The sequence below is a fragment of the Mustela nigripes genome, chromosome 12 (assembly GCF_022355385.1).
Source record: "Mustela nigripes isolate SB6536 chromosome 12, MUSNIG.SB6536, whole genome shotgun sequence".
Classification (NCBI taxonomy): Eukaryota; Metazoa; Chordata; class Mammalia; order Carnivora; family Mustelidae; genus Mustela; species Mustela nigripes.
The window spans coordinates 28,784,869-28,803,342 of record NC_081568.1 but is presented as its reverse complement, the minus strand read 5'-3'; the positions used below and the strand labels follow the sequence as shown (position 1 = coordinate 28,803,342).

Genomic DNA, 18,474 nt, shown 5'->3' with positions numbered 1-18,474 from the left:
CATTTCTGGTCTATTGAAAGGAAGCCTCTCTCAAAACAAATATAATACGAAACAAGCTCAGATCCTATAAAAGAACTCTTAGTAAAACAAGTAGTCTTTTTTTGTTCCTTACCACGACCAATAGTTGCCAATAATTATAAAAAAGTTCTCAGGGCCATACCTTAGAATGCAGTAAATGTCAATTTCATAATTTAGTCCTAAAGTGCAGTGGTTAACTAGTAATAAATTCATTTCAAGGAACTATTTCAATTTGCAAGGGCTGAGTATAAAACAACCACTTCAGAAAGTGTTGCTTTTATTTATGACCTCACCTAGGGTCTTAGAGCAACATACCAGACCTTTAATCGTTCCAAAATCTTAATATAATTGCTTATAATATAAAACACTATCCCATCACACGGTGCAGAAACTGAATACAAAATGAGAAGTTTCCAATCACAAGTGTTAAGTGGCACCTAAATTCCAAAGGTATTCAAATAAAGCTACAAAATAATGGGAGCATAGCTTTCAGCAAACAAGTTAGAAATGAGTACTAATATGAGGTCTGCAAAATCAGCATTAAGAATTTGGGAAAATACACATACTAAATCATCTAAATCAAACTAAAAATCAGGTAGTTCCAATGAATACTTATTCCTTTAATCCTTATAGTACCAGATACCTCTGTAAGTCAACTTAGAGAATTCAAAATTTTAAGTCAATTCTGCTCTCAACTTTTCAATTAACCTTTGTAGAGCCACATTATCATACATTACAGAGAAAACTGAAGAGATAGTTAAAAGTAAAATATATACTACAAGTTTCTGAAAGAAAAGTATGCTGTTTGCTAAATTTGTTTTATTTCCCCTAAAAAAGTAGCCTAAAATAAGTTTGCTATTATATAATTAATTTCATTTACTACCTTTATTTTCTTTCAACCTTTAAAAGTAAAAATTCGGCTTCAACAAATATGATACAATAAAACTTCAGGAAAGTAAAAAGAAAAGAAAAGTTCACCATATCCTGTTTTTGTCCTACCAACTATTAAAAAAAGCATTTACAAAATTAAGCCCCTTTTTGAGAACAAAATTTCCAAAACACAGATTAAAATGTCATGCAAAAATTCAGTTCTCAAGGCAACCAATATTTTTCAGTCAAGAAATTACAATTTTATGTTTCTTACAAAACTGTCATAGGATTCTGGAATTTGGAATTAATACCACCAAGATATGTTAAATAATACTGCTCTCTTCATTTGACATGCATATACTTTTATAAGAGATTAGAGAAGGAGATACATTTTGGAACCCATATAGTTATTATTTCCTGAACCCCACATTACTAAACCAAATAAGAACACTATGTATCATTCTTTTTTTTTTCTTGAAGCCTTACTGTGTATCATTCTTAACATCAATAGTTTTGTAGTTAAAAAAAAATTCCAGAAAATAAAGACTATTTGCACCAACCTATGATCTAAGCACTTAGCAAACATCATCATACAACAATTACTAAATAATGTTTTTTCAGTAATGTTAAAAAGATCTATCATGATAGGAAACATAATACAAATCTTCAACATACTTCTTAACCTAGAAACACAATTAATCTAGAAATGATCCTGTCACATAATGAACAAGACCATATATAGAGGGTTCTAACCAACTTTACAAAGTTTTGTTTTATAATTACCAAAAAGAAAGTATCAGAACTATGTATCAATCTGGAATATTTAACTATAAAATTAAAGCAGAAAGTATGCTTTGGTTTGGGTACTCAAATGTGTATATAAATCTGTAAAGACATCAAATCCATAAATTACATTACTAATTTCAATCACTGATTCATCAGGCTGTCAAGATTTTCAAGAGTTTTGTACATAATATTCACCAAATAATCAATAATTTTAGGGAGTTACTTTCATCTGATTATAATTTTTTATAGAGCACAGAAGAAGCCCATGAATTCATAGAAGGTGTGACACTCCATCCTAATACACTACTCAAATAAAAAAGGGATACTTAACTCTAATCACCAAAAAAAAAAAAAAAGGATCCTTGATCTTTAAAGATTGCTATTTAATATTAATTTCAAATTCTTTCCACAAATTTTTTTACTAAAACAAACCAAAACAAAACAAAAAAACCAAACCTAAACTGTATTACTAGGAGATGGCGGGATTGGGAACAAAGTGAAAAATCTAACTGAATAAACTTTTCTTAAACGTACTATTCAAAATAATTCTGTATCAGTTACCCTTATTTTGACAGGAAAAAAAAGTGAAGATGCAAAACTGTACTAACACAACTAATGGAAAATACATGTGATAGAAACACTAACGTTCATTTTAGTGACAAGCACAGATAATATCATTTGATACATAATAGGCGATAGACCTGTGATACAGAATTATCAAATCTCAGATAATTGTTTCAAATAAAAAATGAAAGCAAGATTTTAACTTCTGAGGTATAAGCATTAGTAATAAAAATACACCTGAAAGACATAATGCATTATAAGATATAATGGAAAAATAATGGGAAAAAGAGAGTAACTAAAAAAAAAAAAAACTTTTTCACATTATAATTACATATTTGCCCAGAGTAAATATGTGGAAGTGGTAGTAATGAGGTTAGTTTACCTTTGTCTTGAACTTCTTTTGAAAAGCGCTCCCTTTCAATAGCTGATTCTCTCTCTATTCGTTCAATTTCAGCTAATGCATCCAATTCCACTTCATCATATATAGGTCCCTGTTGTGATACCTGTTGCTGATTCTGTACCACAGAAGTCTGAGGCTGTTTTGTAGCAATTGAAGTGTTCTGTTGTAAAACAGGCACTTGATTTGCTGGAAGGAATGCTGTTTGTTCTTGCTGCGACAAACACTGAGCAGCATTTAGTGGGCGGTTTACATCCTGTGGAGTAATGGGTGTTTTTGAAGTCTGTCCTGGGTACTGCACATTAAAAGGAATATCATTTTCTGAAACATTGCTATTTTCCATACCAGAAAGCATATCCTCTTGCTGGTCCATGTCTGAAGACCTTACACGAGAAAGTCTTAATGTAAGTTTAGTAGAGTCCTTGGATGGAGAACTAATGATATCATACATTGCAGCTTTCTCACTCTGGTCTTTTTCATCCTTGCCTAATTTCATTTTCTTTTGCTTCTTTTGTTTTCTTTCTGGAGAATCTAGCAAGATGTCTGGTGGAACATCTCGAGGTGATGAACAAGGTAGAGGCTGAGACTGAAGGATTAAAGGTGGTCTTGATCCTAGAAAAGCAATTTAACAGGAATGAACAACTGTACTAGTTTTACATTTTCTTACACTGTGCTAGAAATATTAAATAAATGACAACATCGTAATGCAAGAAAAAAATTAGGAAATTATCTAATCTCAGCACCTTATTTACAAAATACAAAAAGAAAGTCTAAAGACTTGTCCCCCATAATCTTTTAGTTTGCTCATTGAGAATCCAGGTTTAAATTTAAGTATGAATATTCCATCTTCCAAATCAGTATTATGTTATTTCTATTTCTGTCCCTATAAAATATATTTAGCTTGAAAACAGCAAGAGTTCATTGTTTCTAAAGATGATACAACACAAATATTTCGAGCAAATACTCTCTATTTTTTTCACTTATTATCTAGGAAAACTGACAAGACTAAAGTAAGACTAAGTCTGTCAACTTAAAAAATAGCAAATTAATGCCAGAAACTACACTCAAATGAATATTTACTGGTATAAGAAAAAGAAAGTGGCAACAGTTACAATTTTTAGAATCTTCACTAATTTTACAAAGTGGTGGTTAAATACTGATTTATACCTTTATGTGGTGTTCTTTCTCCCTCCACTTAACATCATTCACATACTCTCTTCAGCCTGCTAATCCTCCTTTTATTAGAAAAATATGCATGTCCAGTAAATATCAAGGCTCAATAAAATATCTTCAGCCCAGAACCCATTAATTTAAAAAATGCTATATGATACAAAGAAGTGGTAAAAATAAGCTAATCAAATGGAAAAATTCTCCTAGATAACAAGCTGTTAAATGAGGAAAAATGCATTGCTATGCTTCAGAAATATAACTATTACATTTCTTATTGTTAGACTATAAAATGTTTAACCCACTGAGCCACCCAGGCACCCCCCCTTTTTTTTAATATTTTATTTATTTGACAGACAGAGATCACAAGCAGGCAGAGAGGCAAAATGTTTAAAAACCCATAGGATATTATAAAAATCAGTCAGGATGAAAGTGCTTTATAGAAAGAACTTAAACCTAGACTTAAATTAAGGTCATATATATGTGAGTGTGTGCGTGCATACATAAAATTTTTCCATGATATGTAAATCTGCCCTTTTCAATCAGCAATGTTAATATATTTGAAGTGTGATACAGAAAAATAACTTTTTTAGAGAACATATTAGATAAAACATGCAAAAGAAGCAACTGACGCAATTCTTTTTTTTTTTTTTTTTAAGATTTGATTTATTTGTCAGAGGGAGAGAGCGAGCAAGAGCACAAGCAGGGGAGCAACAGGCAGAGGGAGAAGCAGGTTCCCCACTGAACAAGGACCCTGGTATCATGACCTGAGCTGAAAGCAGATGCTTAACTGACTAAGCCACCCAGACGTAGCTGAAGCAATTTACTAGAAATGTTAGTTTGAAGTTATGTCAACAGATAGTGTTCTTAGACAGCTTATATGGGAAGTTAAAAGAAATGATAAGGACATTTTTGGACAATCTATTTTGTCAGAGCTTGTGCAAGGTGCTTTGCATATCAAGTCACTTAAATAATTTACAAGAACCTTGATTTGTATTATCATTACTGTTGTGCAGAAAGAAACATGAAGCTTACCGAGGTTTAGAAACCTGCCCAAGGTTATATAGCTAGCAAACTGAAAAATTTAAACCCAGATTTTTCTAACATCTGAATTAGAATACACCATATTGCCTTTGTATTTAAAATTTTTGTGACAAATCATATATATTTTAGAACAGACTTAAAATTCCAGGAGTTTACCAAAAAATCAAATTAGACTGACAATGCATTTAAAAACTAGTTGGAAAACAACCTCATGAACAGTAGTAGAGGTTTCTGATGAATAATGTGTTCAAGAAGTTGTTCTCAAGTTTTTTCTTTCTATCTAAAGTTATCCAACCAACCATCCATCCATCCACCCATTCTCAAGAGTTAGTGGAAAAATAGGCTGATTATCTAGATCAACCAGCTATCCCACTGTTACTCCTCCCTGGCAGTCTGAATAATTTCTCACCCTGACAATACTTGTGAGATATGTACCTAACTTTGATGCCTACCCTAAAATAGAGTTATTCTGAAAGTTGCTCTCTCTTTTACAAGCTGAGTTATTTTTATCCTGAAAATTCATAGAATTCTAGAATAAGAATGGCTCTTAAAAGTTCAACTTTCACCCCAGGAAGAATGTGTTCCAACTCTTTGATTAGAGACAATCTGTGAAAAAAAAAATCTCTATAATAAGAGGCACACCAGTCCATGATTTAGAAGGCTATAATTAGAAATTCTCAGGAATAGAGAAAATTTATTATTAGCGATATCGCAATTAATTACAAAGTTAATTCTTTAACATGGAATACAATATTCTCTTCCAGTAACTCTGGTAATTCAAATTATCATACTTTAATTTTAAGTACTTCTAATAAAAGACCAAACTTGGACTTAAATTCAAAATTTTATGAGTCTAGTATACACCAAAGTCCACACAAGGTTCTTTGGAAAATTAAAGATAAAATTCATGTCCGTAAGACAGCATAAGTTATTAGAAAAAATGTAAACTAATGAATGGTTTAAGAAGATTATGGGAGAAGGATCCACGGAAGATCACCCATTTAACTTAGAACTTGAAAAGATAGGATTTTTTATCTTTAGATTTTTTTCTAAATCTATTTTAGATTTTTTCTAAATCTAAGAGATTTAGAGAGGTAAAATAGAATGGGCTTGATTTTGACAAGTGGCTACATGAGAGGTGAAAGACAACTTTTTTCCCCCCTCTCTCCCTTTTTTAAAAAAGATTTTATTTATTTATTTGACAGAGAATAAGAGAGGGCAAGTATGAGGGGTAAGGTCAGAGGAGAAGCAGACCCCTTGCTGAGCCAGGGAGCTGGATGCCGGTGGGACTCAATCAGGGGACTCCAGGATCATGACCTGAGCTGAAGGCAGTTGCTCAACCAACTGAGCCAGCCAGGCACCGGAGATTAGTGACAACTTAACAATGGCTCAGGACTATAAAGTCATTAAACTAAATTGGAATGGCAAAAAAAGAACTGGGGGAACAATCTTGAAAATGAATCTGAAATACCAGCTAGACATGAAGAAATTGAACCAAAAATTACAACTTGGGACACAGGGCTGGAGCCAAAGACATTGATTTGGCAATCCTGTTCACAAAAGTAATCAATGCTATTACCAAAACTGAAAGTGAAAGAGCGAAGGAGAAAGGTACAATGGGAGATTAAAAGTTTAACAACAGAAATCTTGAGGAATGAGAGAAGATATAGAAGAGCTAGTGAAAAAAAAAACAAAAATGAAAGAAGTATGAGGAAAACCAATGGACTTGATATGAAAAAAGTTTTTTTCAGGAAGGTGGATGATGGGGAAAGCAGATCAATAATTTCAAATGTTTAAGAGAGGATAAGTAGGCTGCTGTTTGAAAAGACCATTGGATTTATCAGTGACAACAATACTGTATATATATCTGAAAACACTATCAATAGTTTACAGGGATAACTATAGGTTTGTTTCTTTCCTTAATAAATGAAAAACAATAAAGAATAGTCTTCAGTATCTGCAACTAAGAAGTTTGAGTTCTTCACTCAACCTGAAATAGGAAATGCTAGGGTGCTGTAGGGCTTAGTTGATTAAGTGCCCGAATTTTGATTTCAGTTCAGGTCACAATCTCAATGTTGTGAGACTGAGCCCTGTGTTGGGCTCCACACTGGGCGCAGAGCCTGCTAAGATTCTCTCTCTGCCACCCCAATTAAAAAAAATATATCTATATATCTATATAGATATATAGATATATATATATATGTGTATATGAAATGATGATGAAAATTTTAGTTACAATAATACCTTTAGGAGTTCCATCACTTCCAGCAGGGGAGCATACTGGTTGTGGAGACCTCAAGGGAAAAGATGCAGCATTCCTCATTGTTGAAGAATCTCCATCCTAAGAACAGAGTATAAAATTTATACCCCAAACGATAGGAGAGGCTTTAGAGAAATCTTAAACAGACCAATAAAAGACATAAACTACTGACAAGTAAAGTGTTGGTATTCAAAAGCATAATTCTTCTGCACTTTCCTGTTTTCTTCATGGAAAATCTTAGAAGAATTGAAACTGTATCCAAAAGAATCAACAGCCTATGCATGGCAATGAATAAGAAAACTGGTATTACTACTATGCTCCATTTTTTTTAAAAACTATTTTCTACATAAGGAGCTGTGAACACCCTACCAGACTATAAACGTCTAGAGGGCAGAGTGCACGGTCATCTTTGTTATCATTATATACATATAACTTATCTGATAATACCACCAAACCTATAACATATAACTTATCTGATAATACCACAAAACCAATTCCAGTATATGGACTAACTTAAAACATCAAAGCAACCTTAAATTTCAGGGAATAAAGTTATGTGCAAGTCTTAGAGGTAAGAAGAACTATGTATTAATATATAAAGGTTCATTATTTAAAGGAACATTTTTGTGTGAACAGGTATTTAAAAATGAAACTGTATTTCATTAAGAACCAAAATGTCTACATGTCTACAGCCAAGGACTGGCAAACTTCTTCTGTAAAGGGACAGACAATAAATATTTTAGGCTTTGTGAGCCACATATAATTTTCTGTCACATACTGTTCTTTGTTGTTGTTTAAAAATGTAAAAGCCATTCTTAGTTGTAGGTCAAACTACTGGCCAGTTTACCAACCTCACTAGAGACTAAGCTCTGTGAACATAGGAACCACATTGTTCATTGCTAGATTCTCAGACCTGGTATCACCCTTGAAATACAGTAGATACCATTTAAACCATGGAATCAAAATAGGTTATGAAACGAGTTGGGATTGGGAGGGAGACAAAACATAAGAGACTCTTAATCTCACAAAACAAACTGAGGGTTGCTGGTGGCAGGGTGGTTTGGAGAAGGTGGTTGCATTATGGACATTGGGGAGGGTATGTGATATGGTGAGTGCTGTGAAGTGTGTAAGCCTGAGGATTCACATACGTGTGCCCCTGGGGCAAATAATAACACATTAATAAAAATAATTTTTAAAAATCCTGTTCTGTGAAACCCTTAGATAGATATGTTACTTGCAGTTTGAGGGATTAAGCCTCAAGAATACATAAGTGCCAATATACTAAGTGCCAAATAAAGACCAGGTAAATCCCCCCCCCAAAAAGCAAAACCCCCCAAAAACACAAAATAGGTTATGAAACAAATATTAGCACTATTTTATTACCTCAATGACAACTAATATATTACATACGTCACTACTTAGCCTGTGCACCATGTGTAGGTAGTCGTCACTTGAGCCATGTCTAGGATTATCAGCATGATGATTAGCTGAATTGCCAGACAACGGGCCAGAAACTTTATTATCATGTATGTTTCTCAAACCACCTGCAACAATGGGACTTGATACTGATGCTGAAATTAATAAGAATAAAAACAAAAGGCTTTATAAAAATAAACTGTTAAAATAATGATTGTTCACAAAATATTTAAGCATACAGAAATTAAAGAAAAAATAATATATTGAGCACTCACGTACTCTCTAATGCTTGATCAAATCTTAACACTGTAACACATCATTCCGATCCATTTTTGAAAAGAAAACATCAGATAAGGTTGATGCTTTATGGAAAGCATCATAATCATATACATGCATATTCCTATCCTCTGTTCCCTTCCCCTTACTTCATAAAAAAGTAACCACCATACTGAATTCACAGTTTACTCTATGAATATCTTTATGCCTTTACTATAAATGAGTATCTTCCTAAATAATTCAGAGCACTGTTTCACATATAACTTTATATAAATGGTATACTATATGTATGTATATATCCTTCTCTAACTTGCTTTTTATCCATTTTTATATGTAGTATTAAATTCACATATTTTAAGTAAACAGATCTATTCTGCTGCATAATGTAAATATTACATAAAAAATGAATATTCCATTCTTACATTCAATGTTTTAATTGCTTCAGTATTTCTGCTGTCATAAACAATGCATATTCTTGTACATGTATATATGTACCTGTATTGTATTCTTATACATGACTTTTTTACAACTGTGTCTAGGAGTGAAACTGCTGGATACGCCCATTTTAATTTTTTTTTTAGAAGATTTTATTTATTTATTTGACATAGAGAGTGAGAGAGCACAAGCACCAGGAGCAGCAGAGGGAGAGAGAGAAGGAGAAGCAGGCTCCCCAGTGAGGTGGGAGACTAACTTGGGGCTCAATCCCAGGACCCTGAGATCATGACCCGAGCTGAAGGCAGACTCTTAACTGACTGAGCCACCAAGGTACCCCTGGATATGTCCATTTTTAAACCTTACTAAATATTAACAAATAGCTTTCCAAATTACTTATGTCCATTTGTACTCCACTGGCAGTATATCAGAGATCTTACTGCTTTATATCCTTGCCAACCTGAGAATGGGAAAGTGTCTGATTGTCACTTTAACTGTTACATTTCCTTGATTAATAGTGAAGCCACACATCTTTTCCTGGTCTACTAGCCACTCAGATTTCCTCCTTAACACAAGTCATAAGAAGACAGTCTTCTACATTTTCTTTTTAAAAATTTTCAGTTTTGTTTTTGTCACACTTAGGTCTTTAATCCAGCTTATCTTTCTGTGTAGTTGAGACAGGAATTCAATTTTACTTTTTTCCATATGGATAACTAATTGTCTCAGCACATGGTAGAACTTACAGATAAAACTGGGTATGTTTTATCTTCTTCCCTTTTCTTAAGGGAGAGAGAATCTGAACTACTAAAGGATGCATATACATTTTGAATTATGATATTGTCAAAATACTCTCTAAAAAGATTGTACCAATTTATATCCCTATGAAGAATGTAGGAAGTTCAAATTTCCCTGCACATTTGTTGATACTAAGGTATCACACAACTAAAAAATGTTTACTAATAGAGTTAATATAAAATTTTATTTCATTTTAATTTTGATTCACATCTCTAATCAGATCATGTTTTGAAGAGAAAAAAGGGATAAGAGAGACATATGTGGGACAACTGGTGATAAATGAATATAGATTGCATATTAAATGATTGTACAGAACTGTTCTTATTTTTTTTAGAGGTGAATTATTACATTTGGTGTTTATATAACTTCCTTCTTCTTAGCAGATGTATTTAATGGCAAAGAGTTATGATGCCTGTTGATGAAGGGGTTCACTGAGCTCATCTTTCAACTTTTCTACACAGCTAAAATTTTTGTAACATTAAGTTGAAAAAAGTTGTAAATGTTACCTTCCACATACTCTAAATTTCCATATATATTTGCTTTATTTCTGGATTCTTTTCTGTCCCATTTACCTACCCACTTGTTCCTTCCACATTATATTTTCTTACTTATGATAACCTTAGTATCTAGGTGGAGCTAATCCCTGAGTAACATTTTTAGTTTCTCAAATATCAGTGAACTTCCAATAATTCTGTTTCATTACTGAACAGGCAAATGTGCAAACTAATATTTCTCTTTTGATTTTGTGATTTCAACTTCTGGAAAAGCTAGGTTTATCTTGTTTAAAAAACAACAATCAGAGTAAAAGTTGATGTTCTTTCCTAGATGTATGAATGTGCATGTGGATATTTCCTTAAGAAACAAATGTGTCCTTTTAACATTTTTCTTTCATTACAGTTAAAATGTTCCTTACACCTTTGTGTGCCAGAGTATACTAATACTTCACAAGTAACAAGAACATACAAAATACATACATACTCATGTTCGGCACTCTAAATTCTATAATGTTGGAGGTCAAATGTGTGACCTGCCTCCTAATTTTCCCTTAAATTAGTGTATAAAATAGTCTCAACCTCATATTTCATTAACTAGTTTTGGGAAACCAGAAGATGGCGGTTTTGATTGATGACTAAATTAGAAGTATGTTAGTTAAAAAGTTTATGTAAAGGACATTTGATTCCATGCAATATAGAAAAGAATACACTCAGAAACTAATAAATGAATGCAAATGTTAAAAATTTGCTGTTAAGGGGCGCCTGGGTGGCTCAGTGGGTTAATGCCTCTGCCTTCAGCTCAGGTCATGATCTCGGGGTCCTGGGATTGAGCCCTGCATCGGGTTCTCTGCTCAGTGGGGAGCCTGCTTCCTCCTCTCTCTGCCTGCCTCTGCCTACTTGGATCTCTGTCTGTCAAATAAATAAATAAAATCTTTAGAAAAAAAAAAATTTGCTGTTAATTATGGGGGACAAAAACACACAAATTTTTGTATTCCCTTTTGTACTTTTTAAAAATTTTCCCAAAAGTGCATACTTTTAAAAAACTTTTAAGTATATACTTTATTTACATTACCAATAAAAAATTATTTAGAAGCCATGACATATGTCCCAAAGCAATATAACCTTAAAAAGACATTACCAACTGATTTCAACTGAGAACTAGTAATCTAATTCCATAAATATTTGCATCTAAGATTATTTTCTCTATCAGCATTTATTTATAGTATATATTATATATAAATATAGTATATATTATATATATACTATAGACTGTATTTAGTCTATAGTAAAATTTTCACATTATATATCCTCTACCATTTAAAACATAATTCTTCTTCAGCTTTAGTGCTATGTAAGAAGAAAGCCTAATTAAGAAAAATAAGAATATTTCCTATTTTCATAACTAGGTATCTAGTTGTGTAATAGGTATCTCATAACTAGGTATTTCAGTTGTATAATAACCTAATCCAAAGAATCATAAGACAGGGATCCTTTTACCTCCCAAATGATGAATTTCAGGATAGTGTTTTAGTTTGTATTTTAAAAATCATAAAAACAAAAAATAAATTTGCTGAAATTACAGGCATTCCCTATAAACAAACAACGAACTTCTTACCTTGTTGCATCTGTGGATGTGTTGTGTAACTTGAAGGATGGGAATATGGCATGTATCCTGCAGGGCTTTGTGGGGCATATGGACTAGGCACTGGGCTATTTTGTTGTGGCATAAATCTGTTCCCAGAGCTTGTCTGTGGTGGCACAAACCGGCTAAAACCCCAAATCCAAATAAACAATATTAGGAAATGAAATAAATACGTTATTCCTTGAAATTTCACAGCCATAAAATTTTCCAAACTCTGATTTGTATAAAACAAAATATGCGAACAGTAAATTTTGAAAAACAGAGAATATAAAAATTATTCTTGATTCATAATTTAAGAGTTACACTGAACAATTTGTAAAAACAGGTAATTTATTTATTTTACTTGCATAAAAGCATCCATTTGTTTAAGATAAAGTCATGCTCCCTAAATTCTACTCTATAAATTTTATTATCTCAAACACATTATTTTAATACATTCTTTGTCTGTATGAGTTTAAGTTACTAAGATGATAGTTCAATTAGTATATTAGAACATTTCTGCATCTGACATTTTAAGACAAATGTTCATGTGAATTACTACTTAAGAAGCAAAGCATCTTAATTTTTCAACTACATATAATTCACCATTACCTAAAGGTATGTATACAGTGTACATTCAAAAGCATATTCATCACAGAAAATAATACTTCATAAAATGATGCATATATTACCTGGAGGGGCTATGTGAGATAGTGGTTTGTTGATAATTGGAAGATGCAGGACTACTGTGCATGGAATTCTGAGAAAGTTTATACTGAGACATCATCATTCCTACATATCACATAAAAATGGAAAGCATGTTATTTTCTTTTAATGGTAAAATATCTTTTAAATAATTTAAAGCAATTGCTCTATCACAAACATTCAAAAGTTCTTTCTGTTCTTTCCCTTTTTTGACCCACATGTTCATTTTGAAGAGCAAAATAGAGAAATTAAGTTTCAAGTACAACCAATTTTACCAAAACATCCTTTTACTATGTGACTAATCCAGGACCAGAGACAGAGATTTAATAAAAAAATTTTTTTTACTTGATTACTTAATGTCTGATCATTTAGCCTTACAATTGAAAAGAACCTTTAGAAGTCACTTTATCTAACCTGTAAACAAATACTACACAATTCCTCCTACAGTTGGTCCTTAGGTGTTTTTTCCATTACATGAACTACTTTATTACAGACATCTCCAGTCTTTAAGGCTTTATTTCACAGAACCACTTGTTTCACTCATTTCACAGATTTCAGTTTTAAAAAATACTACTTTATTGAGGGGCCCAAAGTTTTGAGTTGCTGCAATTTCCATCTGAATGTTTTGATGTGAAACAGAATGCTCCTATTCCCTCTTCCACAATAATTCTTTGCCACATAGTAAGGATTAAATGAATATTTGATTAAAGAATAAAATTGTGAGGATAGCTTTAAGATTCTCCTATTTCTTTTTAAGGTAGACACTGTTCATTTATTACACAAGTGACATTTTGTTATATAGGAGATACAGAAAAATTCAGTTATTTAGACATTTTATTTTATTTTATTTTTAAAGATTTTATTTATTTATTTGACAGAAATCACAAGTAGATGGAGAGGCAGGCAGAGAGAGAGAGAGAGAGGGAAGCAGGCTCCCTGCTGAGCAGAGAGCCCGATGCGGGACTCGATCCCAGGACCCCGAGATCATGACCTGAGCCGAAGGCAGCGGCTTAAGCCACTGAGCCACCCAGGCGCCCCGACATTTTAAAATCAAATACAAAATCAGTGACCCTGAACTTTCTTATGTATAGCTTATCTTTTGAGGAGCTTTAAGCATCACATTATATTCTTAAATTCCTTTTCCTGCTATTGATATGAAAATTGCCTTTCACCAAAAACATTCAAACAGAAGTTACATGTTCATTTGCCAGTAATACTGCAGTAGGGATTCTAGTTCTGAAACAGCAGTTGAATGAGATGAGGGCTCAAAATCACCTCAGAATTTATCACTAATAATGTGTTTTCTTTTACATGCAGTCGAAATTAACTTCTAAGCTTTCTCTTCCAACTCAAATTCAGTAGTAAATCATACGTTCCACAGCTTAATAATTTAATTACTATAATTATTGGTTTTTTTTGAGAAGGAGGGCAATCCTCTAGGAGATGAGAGTTAAAAAATGTTTCCCCTGAATTAACAGTCTGGAACAAGCTGGAATTACTAGTTTGACAGCAATGGCTTAATTTAAAAAGGGGCAAATGGAATTTCCTTTTTTTTTTTTTTTTAAGATTTTATTTATTTATTCGACAGAGAGAGATCACAAGTAGGCAGAGAGGAAGGCAGAGAGAGAGGAGGAAGCAGGCTCCCTGCTGAGCAGAGAGCCCGATGCGGGACTCGATCCCAGGACCCTGAGACCATGACCTGAGCCGAAGGCAGCGGCTTAACCCACTGAGCCACCCAGGCGCCCGGAATTTCTAATAGTCCTTTCTGATTATCTCAAAGTTCCAAAGAACTATGAATAAAGTGATTTGCATTATTATCAAATATGCTCCATATGTGTGACTCACATTTACATTTAGCAACCAAGAATCACCTTTTCAAGTTTTAAAGCCAAATATCACCAGGGAAACACTTGGAAAAAAAATCGTAATATGCAATGTATCAATTCATTTTTTAATGCTAAGTTTATGTTTTCACGAAGTATGATATGAAGAAGTCTATGTTTTTGACTAAGATATCAGGTAGTATAAAATACAAAATGTGTGACTGAAAGGTAAATACTCTAAATGTTTTTTATTATGGTGATTTACTACCCAAATTAAATATTTTAAAATGTAACAAAATGTTTTTTATTAGGGTGATTTACTACCCAAATTAAATATTTTAAAATGTTACAAAATGTATTGTAAATAATTTTGGAAGACTTTCCTTATTGAATTTTATTTTATTTTTTTAAAGATTTTATTTATTTATTTGATAGAGAGAGACACAGTGAAAGAGGGAACACAAGCAGAGGACTTAGGAGAGGGAGAAGCAGGCTCCCAGCCTAGCAGGGAGCCCGATGTGGAACTCGATCCTAGGATCCTGGGATTATGAGGAGCTGAAGGCAGATGCTTAACAACTGAGCCACCCAGGTGTCCCCTTTATTCAATTTTATATCTACTCATTATCTTATACTTAATGCTCCTATCCTGTAAGTTTCTCTTCCAATCAATGATCTCTCCATATTTTCTTTCATTGCAACATTCTTCCAGAGCCTTTAATTCTAGATTTACTTTCACCATTCCTATCTGTCTCCTCTTACTGCAATCTAGCTTGTTGGTTCTGGTGAAGAATCAATTATCAAAGTAATTCTCTATTTACTTTCACCATTCCTATCTGTCTCCTCCTACTGCAATCTATCTTGTTAGTTCTGGTGAAGAAACAGTGTCCTGCAAACCTGCCTTCGATTTGCAGACAGGGGGTTTGGGCAGAAGAACTTCCACAGACCCACTTTGGAGAATGAAGAGTTAACTATGCAATTGCTTTAAAAACACAACTCACACTCAAATACAAGATTAGGAAATGGAGTGGAGGGCTTCACAGAGGTACTGCCAATAAATCTGGCAATATTCTTTTTTTTTTTTTAAATATTTTATTTATTCATTTGACAGAGACCACAAGCAGGCAGAGCTATGGGGGGCGGGGTGGGGGGGGAGCAGGCTCCCTGCTGTGCAGAGAGCAGGATGTGGGGCCTGATCCCAGGACCCTGGGATCATGAGCTGAGCCGAAGGCAGAGGCTTAACAACCCACAGAGCCACCCAGGCGCCCCAATCTGGCAATATTCTTGAATATAATTCGTCTGTTAACTAAGTTGGACTTGAATTGTCTGAACTATTCCCTTCTGACTATTTTAATCTTGAGAGCCAAATAAGTACGTGGGCTTGAGAGATTCAGTACAAATGCTCATGGGTACTCCCTGACTACATAAAAATCATATCTATATTGAATATATTTTTATGCTTTTTATGGTATTTATTATAAATAGGTTTTTTTCCTTAATAACAATAATACTTATAACCTACTTTTCTGTTGCTAAGGCAACAGAAGTGTTACACCAATTTACTATTTAACTATGAATGTGATTAATCATCAGTACTAAAACTAAAACTTGGTACTATTATACAAGTACTGCATGTTGAAAAGCTCTGCAAATATTTTTATTATATGATTAATGAAAAGACTTCTTTCATACCAATTCCATGATTTTCTAAAATAAAAAGACTTCTAAAGCTCTTTGATTAAGTGAATGAATGCATTCTGAAATATCTAACAAAATATACTTTAGCTTTGTCTAATTCCCAAGGAATTTAGTTACATATTAAACTGTAAGAATATTAACAGCCATTTAGTTTCCTTCTTATTCTTGGCTGGATTCAAGTTATCAACTTCATAGATGATAGGCTACCATATTAAAGGAGACACCTGAATTTAATTACATATGAAGCAAGCTCTGACAAGAGACCCACAAAAAAATATAATATGAAAATCAATGAAAAACCTCACCACTTTGTACATATCTGTTCTGCATACTTTTCTCCCTGAAAACATTAGGACTCCTTGCCAGGACGGCCTGCAACAAGACTGGTATGTCGCCTTCTGGATCATCACTGCCAAGGTTATCTTTTAATTCTCTGGAATTAAAAAAGATAAACATCAAAAATCAGAATAGTGAATAAGAATTCCCTATTCGATATTAGTTAGATAGCAATTCACTAGTGAAATTCAGAAAAGATTTAAGTAGAAAATAAAAAATCTATGGCATTAAAAAAAAAAAAAATCACAAAAGATGTCCAAAAACTTCATGGATTTTTGAAGATGCTATTCCTGGAACAGAATTATCAAAAATGATAGGAATTCTTCTAAGGAAAACTTTTTCCCCATTTTATTTTAAAAAGAGGAAAAAAAGCCCCCCTAAAAAGGAAAAAAAAAGCCTCAAACATTATTTTATGAACTATGAGTTTATTTAAGAATGTTCACATTAGTTTCAAAGTAGAAAATAGAATCAACTCTAAACTATTTAAAATAATGAAAGGGTACAGAGATGATAATTATGCATAGAAGCTGAGGTTTGGGCTTAGAATATATTTTCTCTCTTACATTTGAATATGAGTCTGCATTTTTGAGTATGTCCTCTGAATAAAATAATGCTGCCACATTGGTTAAGACAAGACCCAGAGGTTACGCAATTTTCCCATCTAATATTCTTTTCTCAAATAAAGTCATCTGGGAGCAAAAAAAACCCCACGCAACTAGTCAAGCATAGTTGTAATTTTCAATAAACTTAAAAGTAAGTAGCAAATTAAATTTACAACAATGGAACATAAATGATAAAATTAAATATACATAGTGTTTTAAATTTTATATTCTACATGTCTCTGTTCCACTAATTAAATCTAATAAGAAAGATTTATAAAAATGGTGTCCAATGATAAATTTCAATAAATTTCTGGGGGCAGTCTTAAAGCAGCTTTCCATAAAATAAATCACAAATGTGTATGTGCTACTTCCCTTTTTAAATATTTTAAATATTTGGTGATAATTGTTGACACAATATTTAGACACTGATGAATTTCTGGAGGGACAAAGTATTAGTATTACATTTCCTTCTGATTTTTACTAATTATTTCTTTTTCTCCATCAGAAAATTCAAATTTAGTATATTACTGTGACAGTTATCACATCTCCATTATAATGTGCTTTATCCTCATTCCTTTAAATAATGAATCTTTAAATTAAAAAGCAAAAATTAGAGGCATCAGGTGGCTCAGTCAGTTGAGCTCTTGATTTGGCTCAGTCATGATTTCAGGGTCCTGGGACTGGGCCCCGTGTTAGGCTCCATGCTTAGCACGCAGCCTGCTTCAAGATTCTTTTTCTCCCTCTGCCTCCCCCTCCACTTCACATACTGTCTCTCAAATCAATCAATCAATCAATCAATCAATCTTAAAAAAATAAATAAATAAAAAGCAAAAACTAAAGAAAGGATACATGAGTACCACTGTATAATGAGATGTGAAGGGATAGGAATAGGAGTTTTAACTTTTTTTTTTTTAAGATTTTATTTTTAAATAATCCTACACCCAGTGTGGGGCTTGGAACTTAAAACTCTGAGATCAAGAGTCACATGCTCTACCGACTGAGCCAACCAGGCATCCTGAGAGATTTAACTTTTTTATATTTCTGTGTTGTTAAGATATTATAAGTATATACTAGTTCTGTAGTAAAAATTTTTCAAAGTATATTCATATGCAAAAATTTTATAAATAAGCTATATAATTTATATTATTTAAAAAAATCTATTGTGTGAAAATA

General features: G+C 32.8%; 1 protein-coding gene across 2 annotated transcripts in view; it reads right to left on the bottom strand.

Moving 5' to 3' along the window:
* Positions 1-18,474, bottom strand: part of NIPBL (NIPBL cohesin loading factor) — a 205,563-nt gene that overhangs the window by 95,143 nt on the left and 91,946 nt on the right. For both annotated transcript variants that reach the window (XM_059417012.1, XM_059417013.1), the window contains exons 4-9: positions 16,669-16,796; positions 12,833-12,932; positions 12,135-12,286; positions 8,517-8,677; positions 7,091-7,187; positions 2,621-3,247 (exon numbers count right to left, since the gene is read on the bottom strand). In XM_059417012.1, the coding sequence (XP_059272995.1) occupies positions 2,621-3,247; positions 7,091-7,187; positions 8,517-8,677; positions 12,135-12,286; positions 12,833-12,932; positions 16,669-16,796 (1,265 nt within the window). The remainder of the gene's footprint in view (positions 1-2,620; positions 3,248-7,090; positions 7,188-8,516; positions 8,678-12,134; positions 12,287-12,832; positions 12,933-16,668; positions 16,797-18,474) is intronic.